The sequence below is a fragment of the Xenopus laevis genome, chromosome 4S, assembly GCF_017654675.1.
Source record: "Xenopus laevis strain J_2021 chromosome 4S, Xenopus_laevis_v10.1, whole genome shotgun sequence".
NCBI classification, from domain to species: Eukaryota; Metazoa; Chordata; class Amphibia; order Anura; family Pipidae; genus Xenopus; species Xenopus laevis.
Window position 1 is genome coordinate 128,838,328 of NC_054378.1, and position 19,182 is coordinate 128,857,509.

The 19,182-nt window shown below is 39.3% G+C and overlaps 1 protein-coding gene across 4 annotated transcripts in view; it reads left to right on the forward strand.

Annotated features, from left to right (window-relative positions):
- Positions 1-18,059, forward strand: part of tasor.S (transcription activation suppressor S homeolog) — a 31,283-nt gene extending 13,224 nt beyond the window's left edge. The window contains exons 10-24 of one of the 4 annotated variants that reach the window (XM_018241182.2): positions 2,044-2,147; positions 2,233-2,336; positions 3,387-3,459; positions 3,536-3,601; positions 4,491-5,147; positions 6,010-6,398; positions 6,833-6,950; positions 10,159-11,045; positions 12,513-12,635; positions 13,025-13,184; positions 15,207-15,315; positions 15,392-15,573; positions 15,658-15,816; positions 16,015-16,073; positions 16,888-17,771. In XM_018241182.2, coding sequence (XP_018096671.1) covers positions 2,044-2,147; positions 2,233-2,336; positions 3,387-3,459; positions 3,536-3,601; positions 4,491-5,147; positions 6,010-6,398; positions 6,833-6,950; positions 10,159-11,045; positions 12,513-12,635; positions 13,025-13,184; positions 15,207-15,315; positions 15,392-15,573; positions 15,658-15,816; positions 16,015-16,073 — 3,190 coding nt within the window. In that variant the 3' untranslated portion in view covers positions 16,888-17,771. 4 annotated transcript variants of the gene reach the window in all.
- The last annotated feature ends 1,123 nt before the right edge of the window (positions 18,060-19,182 follow it).

Here is a 19,182-nt window from a genome sequence, read left to right on the forward strand (position 1 = left end):
TAATTATTTGTCATGATTAAGGTCCCCTCCCATGACACTGTTTGCTTGAGAGGTAAACTGAAATTGTACAGGAACATGGATTGTTTCTGCTAAGATAATCTTCAGTTTTGGATAGATAACTAAGCAGAAATGGTTGGAAAGTATTAGTTAGGGGACATAGTCAAACAATGTTCGACTGGCCCACCGGGATACCAGAAAAACTCCTGGTGGGCCCAGGTGTCAGTGGGCCCTTTTGCTTCTAACCATTGGCCAATTTCATGGTTATTCCCTATTTCTTCATGAGAAAAAATACATAATAATGGAAGAATATAGTAATTAGATATAAAGGACTAAGAGAATAAAGAGGTTGAATGAGGAGAGGAGGAATAATAGTATGGAAAGTGTGCCCATGGTCTAAGGTTTTCTAATGGGCCCCTGACATCCCAGGCCGACACTAGTCAAGGGAGCCAGTGTACACGTTGCAAAGTGTTCACATCTCTGCTTTGATGTATGTGCATAAAGCTTTTCAAATCTGCTAGATCCTTATCTCCTGCAATAAGTAATCCCTTGTTACAGTGTGTGTTGTGGTAGCTTAAGGCACAAAATGTCTCAATGTCTTAGATATATTGTTAATGGGTTGAGTGCAGAGGGGAGGGTTGTGGTCAGCGAAGTAAAAAGCCCATCTGGCAATCCTCCAGGACCCTGAACTAGATAGATGCAGAGAGAAGAGATAGTGCCTAGAAGCCCCCCATCATGGCACCCTTTGCACTTGCTTCTTCTGACTACCCCTAGTTCTGGCCTTAGTACTGACTAAAGAATAGCTACTAAGCTCAAAGCCTTGTACATATACTGCACATATCTCAGAAACCACAAAACATAGAATGTAACATGCTAATGTGCCCACAGTACTTTTAAAGGGGACCCGTCACCCAAAAAAAATTATTCAAAATCCTATTTTATCACATTAGTGAAGCAAAATGAATTTAATTACACTATATAAATGATTTGAATCTGGTTTTCTTTCGTCTGGGAAGTCATAATTATGGCAAGTAGGCAGGAGCCATTTTGTGGACACTGTTATTAAGACAAGTCTTGTATCATCTCAGAATCTTGTTTGTGCACCAGAATGTGGGACCTGATGTCCATCCCCATGTCCTGGTTACACAATTAAATGGTGAAGAGAACGGGGGAATGTGGGAAGAGCAGTGACATCTAGGAAGTGCTGAATGCAAAGTGAAAGTAATTGTCTGCCCCGCCTCTATGCCACGGGCATAGAGGAGGGGCAGACAATATTTGATTGACAGCTGAGATTTTTAAATGAGCTTACAACAGCTATGAATGCTTTAATAAAAAATAGAAATTGGATTTCATGTTTAATTTGAAAAGGACTTTTATTATACAGATTTTTGTGTCTGGGTGACAGGTCCACTTTAAGGTATTTTTTTAGATGTTCATCCCCTTCAGGGGCGCTCCACCAATGAGGAGAGTTGAGACACTCGCCTCAGGCGGCAGCGCCCCCTGGTTGCCAGGGGCAGCAAAAATGCCGCTCCTGGTAACTAAGAGCCGAATTTCCGGTTTTCAAACCGGAAATTCGGCTCTTCTAGTGCAGAGAGCGCTATTGCGCTCTCTGCACTAAGCGTCGTGGACCGCCCCTGCCCTCTCCGGCGCTATAAAGGTTAGTGCCGTGGGGAGGGGTGGGGGCCTCAGGCGGCATTATAGCCAGAATCGTCCCTGATCCCCTTTAATGGAAATGGATGTCCCTGCTTTTACAGTCTTCCCATGGTGACTTTTACTTAAGGGAGATTTTGATCTGTTTCAGACTTGATCTGCCACCACAATATCTCAAAGTTGTTTGCTTCTGTGCTTGCACATGTGGAAATAGAGAGGATGCAAGTTTTTTTTAAACAAAGCAGGAGTTCTGCCATGCTTTATGGTTGAGGTTGTTTGTAACAGAGCATTCAGCTAGATCTTTCAAAGCAAGTCATTAGGTAGTTTTTAAGGTGAATGGCACTTTAAGGCTATGAAATGTTGCTTCATCATATATGCTTTGTTTTTCATCTAAAGACCCGAGAGGCTGGACTTGGATATTGTCATTAAAATTGAGGTGATTAAGAAGAGCATTCCAGCAGTTTTATTTTACAAAGAAACTCACAATAAGCCAAATGAAGGTATTTAGATCTTTTGCAGTGCAAATACATTTCAGCCAATCACAGCTAGAGTTATACAAAATATCATCATTCTATTTGGTAACAGCAAAGCATGGTGGGATTTACAGCCGGCTCTATGAAGTAGTCGAGAAGACAAGGACTGGGAGTCATTTGCAGGGATTGCTTCAGAAAATAGAAAGAGAGAACCTGGTAAGTTCCTATTTGACAAAAGTGGATAGTTCTGATATATTCTATTAAAGACTTGTGGGATTGCAGTCATCTGTTGCAATTTAGAGTACAATTCTAAAACAGAACACAAGGGGCAGATTTATTAACATTCAAATTCAAGTTTTGACTACAATTTGAGGCTTTTGTGAATATTTTGAAATTCAAGTTTCTGAAACTTGATTATGCAAGATTTATTAAGCGAAAAATCAAAAACTTGAATATAATAGTTTGGTAGCTAAAAGTTGATGAGTTTTTGTACAAGTCAGTGTGAGCTGTACTTTCAAAAATAGATATTTTTAAGTGCGAGTTTTTTCAACAATTCTAAATTTGACACTCGTTGAAAATGAAGGTTAGAATGTGATTTGACACATTAAGGGGCCGATTCACTATGGGTCGAATATCGAGGGTTAATTAACCCTCGATATTCGACTAGGAATTGAAATCCTTCGACTTCGAATATCGAGGGATTATTCCTTCGATCGAATGATTAAATCCTTCGAATCGAACGATTCGAAGGATTTAAATCCAACGATCGAAGGAATATCCTTCGATCAAAAAAAGTTAGGCAAGCCTATGGGGACCTTCCCCATATGCTAACATTGACTTCGGTAGCTTTTAGCTGCCGAAGTAGGGGGTCGAAGTTTTTTTTAAAGAGACAGTACTTCGACTATCGAATGGTCGAATAGTCGAACGATTTTTAGTTCGAATCCTTCGATTCGTGGTCGAAGTAGCCCATTCGATGGTCGAAGTAGCCCAAAAAATACTTCGAAATTCAAAGTTTTTTTTACTTCGAATCCTTCACTCGAATTTAGTGAATCGGCCCCTAAGTAATTGAGCTTAATGTTTTTTTTATATATATAAATAAGCACATATTACAGATTTTGGAGCATATTAGAGTTTTTTCAAATTTGAAAATAACTTGAAAATTATAATTTGATAAATCTGCCCCCGCTTAAGCATTCTTTTAAAGCTGTTTGTTTATTTAAACAAATGGTATTACAGTGGCTTATGTATTTTTTTTTTAAATCCTAGGCTTTAGTGAAACCATTGGATGACAGAGGCTTCATGTTCCTTTATTTCCCTTCACCTATGACTTCTGCATATGGTAGGTATATGTTATTCTGCAAGATAAGATGTAAAAATGAAGAACAAGAACTAACGCTTTACTAATTTTTATTCAGCTTCTGCAAAGACTCGCCTTCTCCATGCCCTATTTATTTATCATGAGTCCAGACTGACCCAACCTGGTACGTGCGGTGACATATTTGTTTTGCTTTTTTTCATGGAAAAAGAGACTTCATAATTTGCCTAGATATTAAGCTATGCTAGCACGATTGTTGTTAATTGTATGTTACTGTTGCTGCTCTAAATTATAGATATATTCCATCTATAAAATCAATGCTAACGCGTAGCGATAAAATAATTTTGCACTATTTTCAGTATATGCATGGCAGGCTGCCTATTCTAACAGATATCTGTGTACAATGGATACTGGTTAGTTCAAGGATTTGCCGAACCAAATTCTAACCCAAAATATCACACGATCACATGACTTTCAACTACATGACAATTAAGTGTGAGATCTGGGAGATTTTACTTATTTACATGTGCAAATTAGGGTTCGAATTTGGTCAATCTATTGTGGTGGGTTCAGCTGAATCCTAAACTTGAGGATGAGAACGTGAAATTCTTTTTCACTTACTACTGTTTGGATTGCTTACATTCCCGAGCAATCATAGCTATAGAAAGGTGGGCATGCCATATATTATCCTTTGTACGCTCTCTGTCCGTTTCATGAGCAGGCCAATCAGTTGGCTAGTCTATAAGGGTCAGTCTGTGTATGACCACCTTTAGACTTCTGTTGGGGAAAAAAGGGCCCATTGCAAGTAAGCAGTGACACGCCAATTTCTTGCTTGTTGTGACTCCTAATTAAAATTGAAAAAGCTAAATTGGTATAAAAAAAAAAAAAACACTTGATCTCAAACTATGGTCAACAACAAATTTTACTTTAGATTGGGTTGGATAAGTATTTGTTGCCTAAAATGATGGTTGCATGTACTTTTCATGATGTTTAATAAGAAATATCTTGTGACTGATAACGATTATCATTACTGTAGCATTTATTTCTTTCAACAGTTGCCAATGTTCCTGTGCCACCATCCTTTGTGCCCGAAAGCCATGAGTTTATGCCAGAAGTTTTAACGTTCGTTCCTGCTCTACATTTCGCTCTTCACAAAAGCCAGTCAGACACTTCTGCTGACTTTAATGATGTAGTTGAAAAACATTCACGTATTTATTTAAAGCGTCGAGCAGAAAAACTAAATAAGTTCAAGGAATATGTTCTCAAGCCTTATGATTCTCGATTGGATTACAAAAAAAGTCTCTATGTAGCACCCAGAATTAAAGGCCATATTGAATCTGCTCTCCGCAGTTATTTATTTGGTTCAGAAGCATATACAATACCAGTAGATAAAGCAAAGGAAATGCTTAAGGAGAACCAGAGGTTTCAGCAGTTTAGCCCAGTATCTGACTATGAACCCGTTGAAGATGATCACGACAGTAACAAATATAACAAAAAGTGTCCCGTTTCTTATGTGGAAACGAACAGTGAAAAGTCATCTGAGAGCACGGACTGGGATATTGACAAAATCAATGGCTTGATAAATTTAATTCAAAAAAAGAAACAGAGCAAACCAGAGACTGATGAGCCATCAGGTGTTGGGCTCAAAAGAAAACTTGATAGGCAGTCAGAAAAGGCATGGAAGCACCGAAAATGTGAAGAGAACGTTCACCGTAAGTGAAACTTTAATTCCTGCTTGTTATTTTTTTTATAGTGGGAATCTTGTTTGCGACACCCTGGTAGATTATATTCTCAAATGCTAATGATGAATACGCACACCAGTTTTGTGACCTGAACTTGGTGAGCTGTCTTTAAAGCATTCTCTTGCCTATCCACTTTGATTATAGATGGGTGGATCTGCCTGTGTATCCACATGGGCTAAATAGCCATATCAGTTGGACTTATAAAGCTAAGCTAATTATCTTGGCTTTACTGGATCCTTCCTGATTCAGGTCCCAACACAAGAGAATTTCAACCTTTTTTTCTGTAGTGATTGGTGAACAGGCTGTGATCATGCATTGTGTATAATCCATATAAATATGCCCATACTTATTGTTTTCACTGTTTCCTACTGTGTGTTTTTCACCATGGCTCCCAGCTGCCCATATTTCTGATTTTGTAGAGCTTTCCGAAAGACAGATTGGGGGCTTGTTCTAAAGCAGTGATTCCCAACCAAGGGCAACATGTTGCTCTCCAACCCCTTGGATGTTCTTCCCAGTGGCCTTGAAGCAGGAGCATTTTTTGGAATTCCTGGCCTGTAGGCAAGTTTTGGTTGTATAAAAACCACTGCCAAACAGAACCTCCTGTAGGCTACCAGCCAACATACAGTAGGTGCTACCAATAGCCACTCAGAACCCATATTTGACACCCCGAAAAACGTTTTGCATTCTTGTGTTGCTCTGCAGCTTATATTTCATTTGAATGTGGTTAATGCATTGGGGAAAAAATTTTTAAGAGCCCCTGGTCTAAAGGGATCATCATTTCATAATAACAATAGTTATTTTGTTTTCAAGTCGGCTGTTTCTTTCCTCTTAGATGATAATGAACCAGGTGAAAGTGCCCAGTCACTTATCTCTTCTCTTGGGGGGCAAGATACAGACCTAAGACAAGAAACTGAATCACTCAGTAGCGAATGTATTAAAATGCTGCTGGAGAAATTGGCGGACTCTTGTATAGATCCTGCAATGGCTGAGTCTTTAAAGACATTGAAGCAAAACTCCACAGAGGAACTTCCCTCTCAGAAGCTCAAACATCTTTCTCCAGCACATGATACAGAAAGAGAAGGTGCCGGACAAGACCAGAATATAGTTTATAATGACCAAACAACTGATAATCAAGAAAACACTACATGCCTTTCAGAGGAGGCCCAGCAGGCTGAAGGAAGCCACAGTGATCATTCCGTTCTCATGGAAGAAAAAATCCTGGTAAGAGAACAAGTTGAGTCCTTCTATTTCACATGGGGCACTATTTATTTTCACTGTTCCAACCAATCATTTGCTAATATTTAATCTGGCCTTGCACCTTAAGATCCACTTGTTTGGCGAATCAAATTAGTGGATCTTTTCCTAATTTGGTCATCTGTTTGCTGGGCAAAATCCAGTAGATCATGTGGAGTCCCTCCATACAAGGACCACATCAATGTGCTATGCAGTCCTGGATTTTGAAACTTGCCATCAGGAGGTCCCCATATATAGGCCAATACACATTACTAATAACACGTTACATGTGGCGATCGCACTTAATCGCTCAACAATTTCTCAACTTCTATTTTGCTGTCAAAAGTGCCGTCTTGTGTACCTGTCATTTCTTGTCATTGGCTGATGTCGCAGTTAACATCATTTTACTTTTTTTTTTTTAGGATCCGCCTTTGGAAAGTGCAAGCCCTTGCCCTAGCAATACTGCAGGAAATAACTGCCCCGCACAGGGTCCTAACAGTTTGGATTTAGAAATGCACTGGAAACTAATTCCCATTGCTGGTAATACTTTGTATCTTTATCTTGCAGTTTGTTTGTATGAGTGATTTTGCTACCAAATACTAGCCAACTGAACTTGCCATGTATGTTGCCTTCCATTGCCTGCCTTATTCAGGCTAATTGATTGTTAGTCTGTAAAAACAGAAAAATTGCGTTACAAATGTGCGACTCCCCTCTCTTTCTTGTGCTGTCTTCTGTTGGACTGCAGAGAAATTGCAGTTGATTCAGGCAGAGAAAAGGTGTTTTTCTTTCAAAGTGGCAGAGAGTGATTTACTGAGATAATTTGCAGTTGGTTTTCACTTTTTTTAATTTTTTGAGTTATTTAGCTTTTTATTCATCAGCTCTCCTCATCTTCTTTTCTGCTGATTCACTGCACATGCTCTGTGCTGCTGACTGAGCTTAGGGACCAGTTTATATGCATCATCTTATATTACAGACCAAACTCATTTTCTGCTGGATAATTAGTGACGAGCCCTAAGCTTAGCTTCTCAACAGCCAATCAGAGCCCACTGAGCATATGAGTGTCGCAGACACTTTCTAAGATGGTGACCCCCTGTGACAAGTTTGAAGTCCTTGGCCATTGCTGCTATTTACAAGCTTTAGACTGCTTCAATAAGTTCAGTATATAAAACATGGCATTTTTAGCCATATTATTTTTTATGGTTAAGTTCTCCTTTAATAAAAAAAAAAAAAGCAAAGCAGGACTTGATGGCATAAATATTTCAGTTTGCTATTCTATTTCCTTAGAAATCTGTGGCCAGTAGCTAAATAGTCCACTTTGTAGATCATTTTCTATAACCGCCCAAAATACAGAAGGATCATAACTAGAAAATAAAGCCATTATAAAGGGCAAAGTATACCAATAAATAAATATATATACATTAGGGATGCACCGAATCAACTATTTTGGATTCGGCTGAATCCTTTGTGAAAGATTCGGCCGAAATCCGAACCCTAATTTGCATATATATATAAAAATCATGGATTGTGTTACAAAATGGGTGTGCCCCCCCCCTCTTGTTTTTAATTTAAACACAGCTCTTACTTCTTGGCTTTACTAACTTTTGTTATTTGATCATGCATGTTTCTTTCTTCTTAAAAACAAAAACACCAACACCACAATTGAACCACTTCCTCGATTCCATATCGATACCGAAGTTATCCCCTGCAGAAATAGCCTGGCTCGATCTCCCTATAACTGCCGAGCTATTCAATCCCTCCCATCCAATAAAACCCCTGGTCTGGATGGGCTCCCTCCAGACTGGTATAAATCACCAGCCCACTGAATAACTCCACATCTCCTAAGACATTCCAAGCAGCCTGGGACTCTCAATCATTCCCGCCATCTTTTGCTGAAGCCCTTATAGTTGTCATCCCAAAAGTGCGGCAGGATCCAACTACCTGTAGCTCATACCGTCCAATATCCATCAACACAGATGCCAAAATATTAGCAAAAATACTAGCTACGAGACTTACTCGAGCTGTGGTGGACTTAATGCATCCGGAGCAATCCTGTTTTTTTCCCTTAAATTTTATCATTTTAATTTTACTCCAATTTCTGTGTTCTGTTATTCTTAGTGGTGTGAAGTGGTGTCATCTAGTGCATTATTAGCAGTAGTATCGATGCACGTTATCCGAGTCACCTTCCCTGACTAACTGCACCAGGTTTGCTGGAACAAAACACATCTTCACCCACTGGCTCATTTACATCCTTGGGCTTTAAGCTATGGTGACCAGTCAATTGTTTTTCATTTTATTACCAACTGATTGGTTGCTATGGGTCACTGGCTAGGGTTGACCCACAGCAATCCTGGCCAGCGACCCACCATCAGTAATTGTGGAGCTCCATACCATAGAGTTAACCAGGTCCCCCCCCAAGAGGGGCTCTCATGTATTAGCACATCGATCACCTCAGCAGTAGTAGTTTGTTGTTAAAACGGTTTCCCAAAATGTGTGACCGATTGTAAATAATGTTACAAAATATTGTGTGAAGTGATTGGAAGTCACTAGAGCTTTCCATCAATTTCAAATATGAGGATTACAGTTAGTAGGAATTGAGGCATGCCCATATGTAATCCAACCCACCAAACGTGGGGATCTTTGACCGATTTGGCTACCCCCCTACTCTGGGTTAAATAAGGGGGATTCAATTGTATGGCCCCCAGCCAATTAGTAGACCTTACTTAAGGTGAAGACTAAAACAGTGAGTCAATGCAGCCCGTGAGTGGCAGGCACCGTTTTGCAGCCAGATATTGGTAGGACATGTGAATCAAGGTAGGGTGGGTTTATATATGGACCAATAAGGTGATATTGGATGGGGGGTGGTGGGATATATATAACAAATGATGAAATACTAAATTCATGGTAAAATGGTGGTAAAATGTGATCATTAAATTTAGCTTTTATGTTATTGTTGGCCCCACACTTTTTTTTTTTGACTTGCTTGGGTTGAAAATGAAGTGGAAAGAAAATTAAGTCTACATTAAGGGGCACATTTTACTAAGGGTTGAAGGAAAATCCTTCGACTTCGAATATCGAAGTCAAAGGATTTACCGCATTTAGTATGATCGTAGGAAAAATCGTTCGATCCTTCAATCCTTCGATCAGAAATTACTTAGCAAGCCTATGGGGAAGGTCCCCATAGGCTAACATTGGTGCTCGGTAGGTTTTAGCTGGCGAAGTAGGTAATCAAAGTTTTTTTTTTTAACATGACAGTACTTCGACTATCGAACAGTCGAACGATTTTTAGTTCGAATCGTACAAGTCGAAGGTCGAAGTAGCCAAAAAAAAAAAACTTCGAAATTCGAAGTATTTTTCATTCTAATCCTTCACTCGAGCTAAGTAAATGTGCCTCTTAATGATACAAAACAAGAAATTACTGACTTTTCTAGAATGAAATAGTGAAGAAAATATGCCCTTAGATCAACCTCTCATCCTCATGAACCTGTGGTAGGGAGGAACCCCAATTTCCATGCACATTTCGACAATGAAAATCCCCTCATTAAAGAGTAAGTACAGGAGCCCTGTAATTAAAGTTTGCTCAAGGCACCATTAACTGCAGTGTCCCCTTGTACCTGTGGGCTCTTTGCCGCAGGTGTGATGCAAGTATTGCATGGGAACGCACACCTTGGCAGACAATCTGCATATGTAGGACAGTCATAAATGGGCTCAAGTGACCATTCAGAATGACCTCTTTGTTTTTATTTTTTAGAAGCAAATCTCACAGAAGAACAGCTTGTCTACGTGTCCACAGAAGATGCACTTCCTAATGATCCCAGAGCTGGACACAAGAGGCGGGGGTCCAGATATTCACCTCTTCATGAGACGGAAAGGCAGAGACCTAGACACGACAGAGACTATTGCAGGAGCCTGACCACCCCCTCGAGAACAGAACGCAACATGTTGCAGAGTAAGCACTGCCACAATGGGCTGATAGAGAACACTGTTCTGGAAGTTTATAACACATTTTCTGAGCAACTTCACGATGTTTTGAAACAAAGAGACGTTCCGTACATGGTTCCAGCAGCCCCTCCACTTCTCTCGTCCGACGACAGAGTCTTGAAACTTTCCGACTGTCTCTGTGAACAAGTGTCTGACATCTGTGTGCAGCAGTATGTAGATGATTTACACACCACGCTGGATAGTGTTGTTGCCGCCCATATCAATTCCTGTGCTGTTTCCAGGACAGGATCTCCTGTTACAGAAATAATGGCAGCCACAGAAGTTCATACATTTCACCCTAAACAAACTGAATATCCTCACGTACATGAACATTTTCATGTCAATGATTTACATTCTGACGTTCGGGAAGCGAATCCTTTCTCCGCAGACCACGTATATAAAGTTGGGGAGGAAAATGCAGCGAATGGCCATGCACTATCCCATAATTCCCGAGATCTTTCACAAGAGACTCCAGAAATCAGCACGTCCGGAGTGACTGATCTTTCTGAGCCGCATTTAGCCATTTCAAATCTGATCAACCAAATGAACCCCGAAGTGTTCAACAACCTGGTGAAAATCATAACCCATGTGAACAAAAACAGTGTTAAGTTCTACGTTCACACAGAGGAAGAAAATGCCATTTGTCAGAATATTAAGGTAATGTAATAAATGCTCTGCTATTTAGTAAAGTGTATTTATATTGGAAAAAACAAACAGCTGATTTGGCCAAATTCTATTCTTATTAGCCTGTGAAAGTTTTATTAAGGGTTGAATAATAAATTCAAATTTTCAAATTTCTTTTGGTGTCAAAATTCACACATTCGAGTCATATGAATTTGAATGTGAGATTTATCACGCCTCGACCATGGAAACCGTTCTAATTCGAATATTTGCCACCTTAAAACCTGCCGAGTTGATGTTCAAGTCAATGGCAGAGGTCCCTTCAACCATTTGAAAATGTTAATTGCCTTCCTGACATTCGCGTTTTATCGGAGGGAAAACTCGATTTAAATTCAATTAGAATTTTCGGGTTGGGACTATTCAATCAAATATTAGACTTTCAAAATAAACTCCCATTCGAATTGTGAGTACATTCAAATTCAGGTGATCTTGATCTTGATAAGTGGCACAATGTTGACTGCAGCACTACCTGCTTTTTATGTCTGCCCTAATTCTGTGATGTGCCTAAGTCAGCTCCCATAAAGGGGGCAGTAAGTAATATGTTTGGATTTTTATTTATTATGAACATATTTCATATGACAAGGGGAGGCAGATTTCACAAAATTTGTATTTCTTTTGAACTCCCAAAACTTGAATAAGCCATTTTTTTTTTAAACTCAAACTCGGTTTCTTAGATGCAAAAGACAGATGCTCTAAAGCAGAGAAACCACATTCTTCCTTTCAACGAGTCAAATTTCAAATTAATCTCAAAAACTTGAAAAATAGCTTCAACTAAAAAAAACAAACAAAAACTCTTTGGGTGCTTTTATCTGCCAAATGTTTTTAATTCCTAAATTTTCAAGTTTTTTTTCATGCTTCCTCAATCTGAAATTAGTGTTTTAGAAACCTAAATTCATGTTTTTCTTGCAGAAAGAAATTTTTTTTGTTAAATCTGACCTTTAATTTAAATTTTTCTGTAGAGTAATTATGGATGAGAACCTTTTAACGTCTACACACTCTTCCTTATCTGTAAGTTCGAGACACAGAAGTATAAACATAGATTTTAGTCTAAGGGAAGAGGCAGTAATGAGGGTAAAACCAAACATATGGTCATGTGGTCAAGTATTTTTAAGGGCAAAAACATGGCCAAATCCAAAATGGGTGCATCCCCAAAAATTTAGGTGATACCAATGTGGTGTGGGGCCAAAGCAGAAAGTAGACATGCTTAATAAATATTTTAAACTATGTAGGGAGTAGTAATTCAGTATAAAGCAAAAAGGCCCACATCAGATGATAGTGTCTCAACAGTACAAAGAGTAAAACGACAACATTTTCTTTGGATATAAGACCAATACAAACTAATGTTACTCGGGAAGCTCTGTATATTTCCACTAAACCTAAGCACTTTCTGAAAGGAAGATGAATAGGATTCAGGTGGCGAATGACATTTCTTTTTGCTGTTAGGAGTACCTATTAAAGCTGGGCAATACCGAGTGTCGGCCGGAGAAGTTTTTGGAATCCAAAACCAAGGCGGATAAACTGCTTATAATTATCCAGAATGAAGACATTCCAAACTGCATTCATAGGGTAAGTTCTCTGAGCAGAGCTGTTACAGGACTGTGCCTGGAGATTAAAGCCAAGGCCATAAGGGGCTCAGTCTGCATATAAGAGCAGGCCAGTAAATGGCCTCTTCAATCATGACTCTTCTGTGTCTGCACCCAGTCACTGCATCGGCCTGGGTGTATTTTGGCTCCAAAAAAATCACGTGTTTCACCACCAAAATTCACCCCATATGTCTGCAGCCAGGCAGCCACAATTAATCTGGGTGTACACAGAGGAGAAGGCAAATACCTGCAGATAGGTCTGATTCTCACTTGCATTTATAAGCTTGCTGAGAATTCGTTCTATGTAGCATTGACCTTACCCACTGTGCAGCCAGATCCCATGTTTTTAATACGTAACCTTGTGCTTCCCAGGTACCTGCATTGGTCTTGCTGAAGAGGTTGCCGTCAGTGAGTTTTGCTGGCGTCGATAGTTTGGATGATTTGAAAAACCACACATACAATGAAATTTTTGTGTCTGGAGGATTCATTGTGTCTGATGAAAGTGTTCTGAATCCTGAAACAGTCACTGTTGGTAAGTTGGATTCAAGTGGTGCCGTTTAAAGGACTCTTCCAGCGAGCTTATTCAAAAAACTCACATGTTCAGTTGTCCATGCCTTTAAAATCATATGACATTAAGGGGCAGATTTATCAAGGGTCGAAGTTAAAAATACTTCGAAATTTGACCATCGAATTGAAATACTTCGACTTCGAATATCGAAGTCAACGTTTTTTCCATCGAATTTGGCTATCCTGCGGTCGAAGTAAAATCGCTCGATTGAACGATTAAATCCTTTGAATCGAACGAATGATTTTACTTCGACTTCCAAACACTTAGAAAAATGCTCTAGAAGGTCCCCGGGCTAACAGCACTTCGGCAGGTTTAATTTGGCGAAGTATTGAAATCAAAGTTGTTGTTTTTTTAAATAGACAGTACTTCGATTATCGAATGGTCAAATATTCGAACGATTTTACTTTGAATCAAAGTCGTAGTATCCTATTCGGTGGTCGAAGTATCCAAAAAAATTACTTTGAATTTAGAATTTTTTTACTTCGAAAAACATTTTTTAAATGCATGCGTTAATAGTGCTGCTCCATTACAACTCTGCTGCTCCATTACAACTCTGAACTGAAATCTATTTTAAATCTGACATGGTGCTAGACATGTTGTTTGTCTCCTAGGTGCCCTCAGTGATGTGACTTGTGCTCTAATAAACTTCTACCACTCTTCACTGTTGCAAGTTGGAGTGATATCACCTAACCCCCCCCCTCCCAGTAACCTATTATAATGGGAAGGTAATAAAATAACTGCTCTCTGACACAAGATTACAGCTCCCTGGTTAATTCTGGGCAGTGTCATTCTGTGGCTACTAAAGCAAATAAAGTTCTTGTATAAAAAAGGGCATTAACTCAAGGGATGGAAACATAATTGTGTCTCTTTATAGGTCCCTGGTGAGGCCTCACCTGGAGTATGGGGGCAGTTTTGGACTCCAGTCCTTAAGAGGGATATAAATGAGCTGGAGAGAGTGCAGAGACTAAGTGCAACTAAACTGGTTAGAGGGAGGGAAGAGTTAAATTATGAGGGGAGACTGACAAGGTTGGGGTTGTTTTCTCTGGAAAAAAGGTGCTTGCGAGGGGACATGATTAGACTTTACAAGTACATTAGAGGACATTATAGACAAATAGCAGGGGACCTTTTTACCCATAAAGAGAATCACATACCAGAGGCCTCCCCTTCAGACTAGAGGAAAAGAAGTTTCATTTAAAGGAACAGAGTAGGGGGTTCATCACAGTGAGGACAGTGAGGTTGGGGAATGCACTGGCGGGTGATGATTCAGTTAATGACTATAAGAGGGACTTGGATGATTTTTTGGACAGACATAATACAAAGGCTATTGTGATACTAAACTCTATAGTTAGTATAGGTATGGGTATATAGAATTTAATTAAAAGTAGGGAGGGGTGTGTGTATGGGGCTGGGTTTTCATTTGGAGGGGTTGAACTTAATGGACTTTGTCTTTTTTCAACCCAATCTAACAATGTAACTATAACTATGCAACTATATGAGTATATCACTCGATTATTTATTGCACAGTGCAATTAAAATCCAAGTCCCACTCCTCCAGTTAAATTGAGTAAGAGAAACAATGTCATATCTGAAAGCAGTTCGTTTGTGAAGTGCTGGCTCTTCTTGAAAGCACAGGATTGTTGCTAGTTGCCTACACACCAATATTACAGCTAAAACCAGTATATGGTAGAGTGAATTATTTGTAATCAAACAGTGTCAACAGTGAAATAAAAACGACACCGTACAACTCACAACAGAATCCCTTTAGACTGAGCCAAAATCAGCCTGCTGAAATCTGTAGGCCGATTTCAGCCCCACAATCGCTAGTTGAATCCTCTTCTGTGTTTGCATCCGGATTCACGTGGGTAGAAATCTAAGGTGGAAAGTGAACTTTTACTCTCTCTTTTAATGAATTTACTTGCTAGTGGGATGTGAAATTGCGTGTTGAGTCATGTACCCATCAGCTGATCCGACCTATTTGCCTTTCAGATGAACTGAAGAAATTCTTGATGTTTCTGGAAGAAATAAACAGCCCTGATGCAAACTGGCAGTGGAAAATCCATTATAAATTTCATAAACGGCTTAAAGAGTTGGGGAGGTCGGTGATATTTAAAGTTGTTTTAACATGTAGAATGTCCCATACAGAGCAGCATCTGATTTGTGGCTTCTTTTAGGTTGAATACAAATGCTCTAAATATTCTCACCCTCTTAACGACTTACCAGAAGAAGAACCTGGTTGAGATCCTGTCCTATCACCTGAGCTGTGATCCGCAAAACCAGCAGGCACCACAGCTTGAGTGTCTGATCAAACTTCAGGTTCAGTACATGAAGCAAAGGCACGTTCTCTTCCTGACAGGTAAAAGGAGAAACCTCGTCAATATTTCCTCCGCCACTGGGAAAGAATTGGTTTTGCTCAGAAATGTATGTTTGTATTTTGCAGAAAAGGATGCCGCCAGGTTTCCAGATTACTGTGATAACGGTATAGTGGTTACAAGAATGGTGGATTTTATGGATAACTTCTCAAACCTCATTGGTCACCATAGTCCCAACAATGAAGAGCAGCGCCTTTCACAGCTGACAAATCAAGGAGATGAAACTGGTAATTATGAAAACATATATATTTAACTAAATCCTGGCCTAGGGTTGATAAATCTAGACGGGAAATAACAAATATATATATATAATTTGTGAAAGTGCGAATCAAAAGGCACAGGCCCATCTCAATAACATGAAAATGTTTGTGCCGCAGAAGCTTTGGGCCTGTTTGATAGACTTTTGTCTTCATTTTCCTGTTCAGGATGCCTTGAGACAAAATCCAAAAATGCAAGTTGTGCCTTCTCTTGCTGTACAAAATAGGTATGTACTGTTGTTGTAGGATTTAGTCAAATACTGGTGTCTGTCCAAAAAGACACTTGACGCATTCTAAACTGAATATGAACCCTAACTTAAAGTCATACTGACACTTATGTAAAACAGATAGGAACAGGTCAGTATCACTATATAAAAAAAAGTCACTTTTTTCTTCTAAGAGTGCTCCCCAGCCCAGACCGTATTACTTAGACTGAAACAGATGCCAGTGAGTGCAAGAACTTTACTATTCTGCACGGTGGGATGGAAGGAAGTGTTACCATCCTTCAAAAGCCTGGGGTACTATTTTCGATTGTAATTTAGCCTATGGAAGGATCACACCACCTTCTGCGGCTTTCTGTCGAGGACATGTCTATAGGCAACGATGAGCTGGAGGCTTTGTGCTTGCCTACTGACGTGTCAGCATCACTTTAATTATTTACATTTAAAAAAAATATTTGAAAATGGCATCTGTTTGCAAAAAAGTTTGTCTATTATGCAGTGGAAATCATTTCAAGGATCCCATTCCTAAAATAGTTGAATTTTTTTTTTATTTTTGCGTTTATACGAAATAGAAGAAAAATCTAAAGCCTCATAAATTCGATTTTTGAAAAAAACGCCAAATACTGTCATTACATTGATACATTTCATGAATCTGAACGTGCTCTTTACTTACATTTATTAATTATGATTTCCAATCCAGGAGCCGCAGACAGAGAGATGAGCATGCGTTTTAATAGGCCCTAATTCACTAACCCAATATTACATCTGTCCTACTATTTTATTGAAGTCAACATATCTTTTTACTACCCTTGATTTTCAGAATTCATCTTCGCATAAGGCCTTTTGGGCATTGAGTTGGGATTTCCTTTTTTGAAAAAAAAAAAAATCCCAACTTTTCCTTTCAAAAGGTTAATGGCGGCAGTACACCTGAAGATTCTGGCTGTGTCCTTGCTGAGTGAGTAATAGCGTATTTAGGACCCTTCCTTTTTTCAATACAGCTCCTGGAGAAGCGGACAGTAAGGAGGAGGAAGACATGTCTCTAGATTCAGAGGATGACACTCCACCAATAGAGGTTTGCACGGACTCCTGGAAGCCTGAATCTCAGAAACAGAACATTTCCAGTTTGCTGGAATTGGTTGACAAGGATCAAACAGAAAGTCCTAGTACCTTAAATCAGGGTAAGACTCCTACTCTTGATGAACTTCAGCCGATCACTCCTGTATCAGTGGCAGGCTCCACCACTGGCGAAAACAGTGTTTCAACGGGCGACGAACTAGGCAGCAATACGAAGGATTACAATAGGGAAGTGAATTTGTCCCACCAGTTCAGCCATTTCAGTGTTCTGACCCATCAGACTTTCCTAGGATCCATGTACCCCACCCTCACCAACCCAGCCCAAGCGGAGATCTCCTTCATGAATTCGTACAGCCAACTAACGGAACCAGAGACATCAAAAAATTCTGAGCGGAAACAAAAATAACCCATGGTTTCCGTTGTTTTCTTGTCTCGTTCCTAGCCTGTTTCAAGTATTTATATATATCAGACTTTTCTAATTGTTTAGTTTCTTACAGAAAAGCATAAAGTACAAATTTTATTATATACCCAACAAAGGGGAAACACTTTTATTTTCCCTGCTTGACTTTGGAATTATGACTGCATGTACCCCGTAACAGCATCTGCAAGGAAATAAATATTTTTTTAAGACATTGTATTGGAAAATTTGCACTTTTTATGTTTGTTTTTGTATTTAAACAGTGGCTTTTTTTTGCTTTTTTTTATACCTAACTACCAAATGTTGTCGTTTTTGTAAATGTATGGAAGCCACTTCTTGATCAACGCAGTGTTATGTAAATACTTTCAAAATGTTTACTTTGTAAAGTTTTTTTTTATACAAAGTCATAAGTTACAGTTTTAACAAAATTTCAAAATGATGAGATGTTTATACATATATTGGTGCATTCTCTCTGTATATGATTAAACTTCATGCACTTAGAGGGCTGGGAATCTTAATTTATTGGCACAAAGGCAAAGTTAATATGTTATTTAGTTAATTATACTGCAGCTTGTGATGACTATTAAAGTAGAATGGACTTTAAAGGGATACTGTCATGGGAAAAAAAAAATTTTTCAAAATGAATCAGTTAATAGTGCTGCTCCAGCAGAATTCTGCACTGAAATCCATTTCTCAAAAGAGCAAACAGATTTTTTTATATTCAATTTTGAAATCTGACATGGGGCTAGACATTTTGTCAATTTCCCAGCTGCCCCATGTCATGTGACTTGTGCCTGCACTTTAGGAGAGAAATGCTTTCTGGCAGGCTGCTGTTTTTCCTTCTCAATGTAACTGAATGTGTCTCGGTGAGACATGGGTTTTTACTATTGAGTGTTGTTCTTAGATCTACCAGGCAGCTGTTATCTTGTGTTAGGGAGCTGCTATCTGGTTACCTTCCCATTGTTCTGTTGTTAGGCTACTGGGGGGGGAAAGGGAGGGGGTGATATCACTCCTCCAACTTGCAGTACAGCAGTAAAGAGTGATTGAAGTTTATCAGAGCACAAGTCACATGACCAGGGGCAGCTGGGAAATTGACAATATGTCTAGCCCCATGTCAGATTTCAAAATTGAATATAAAAAAATCTGTTTGCTCTTTTGAGAAATGGATTTCAGTGAAGAATTCTGCTGGAGCAGCACTATTAACTGATTCATTTTGAAAAAAATGTTTTCTCCCATGACAGTATCCCTTTAAGGAACAGTCGATTGTTCCAGGCAGTGGAAGCAGTAGGAGGGAAGAAAAATACCCCTTTGCCCCCAGGGCGTCACTGCCACAAAGTGATCTGTGTCCGAATACTACAATGTCCAGTTTGTCCTTTATTATCTGTGGATATTGAAAAAAAAAAGAAAGTGAAATTTGTGCTTGTTACTGCTGAAGGTCCCCACGTTAAGGAAAGACATAGGGGAAAATTCACTAACCTCCGAAAATTCACAGCGATGGCTTCGCTCACATCGCAACACTTCGCCATGCGTAAATTCGCCAGGACAACGCTAATTCACTAAAATCCGAGGTTGCGTCCAGGGTGCCGAACGCTAGTGAAGTTGCGTTGGCTAATTTGCATACGG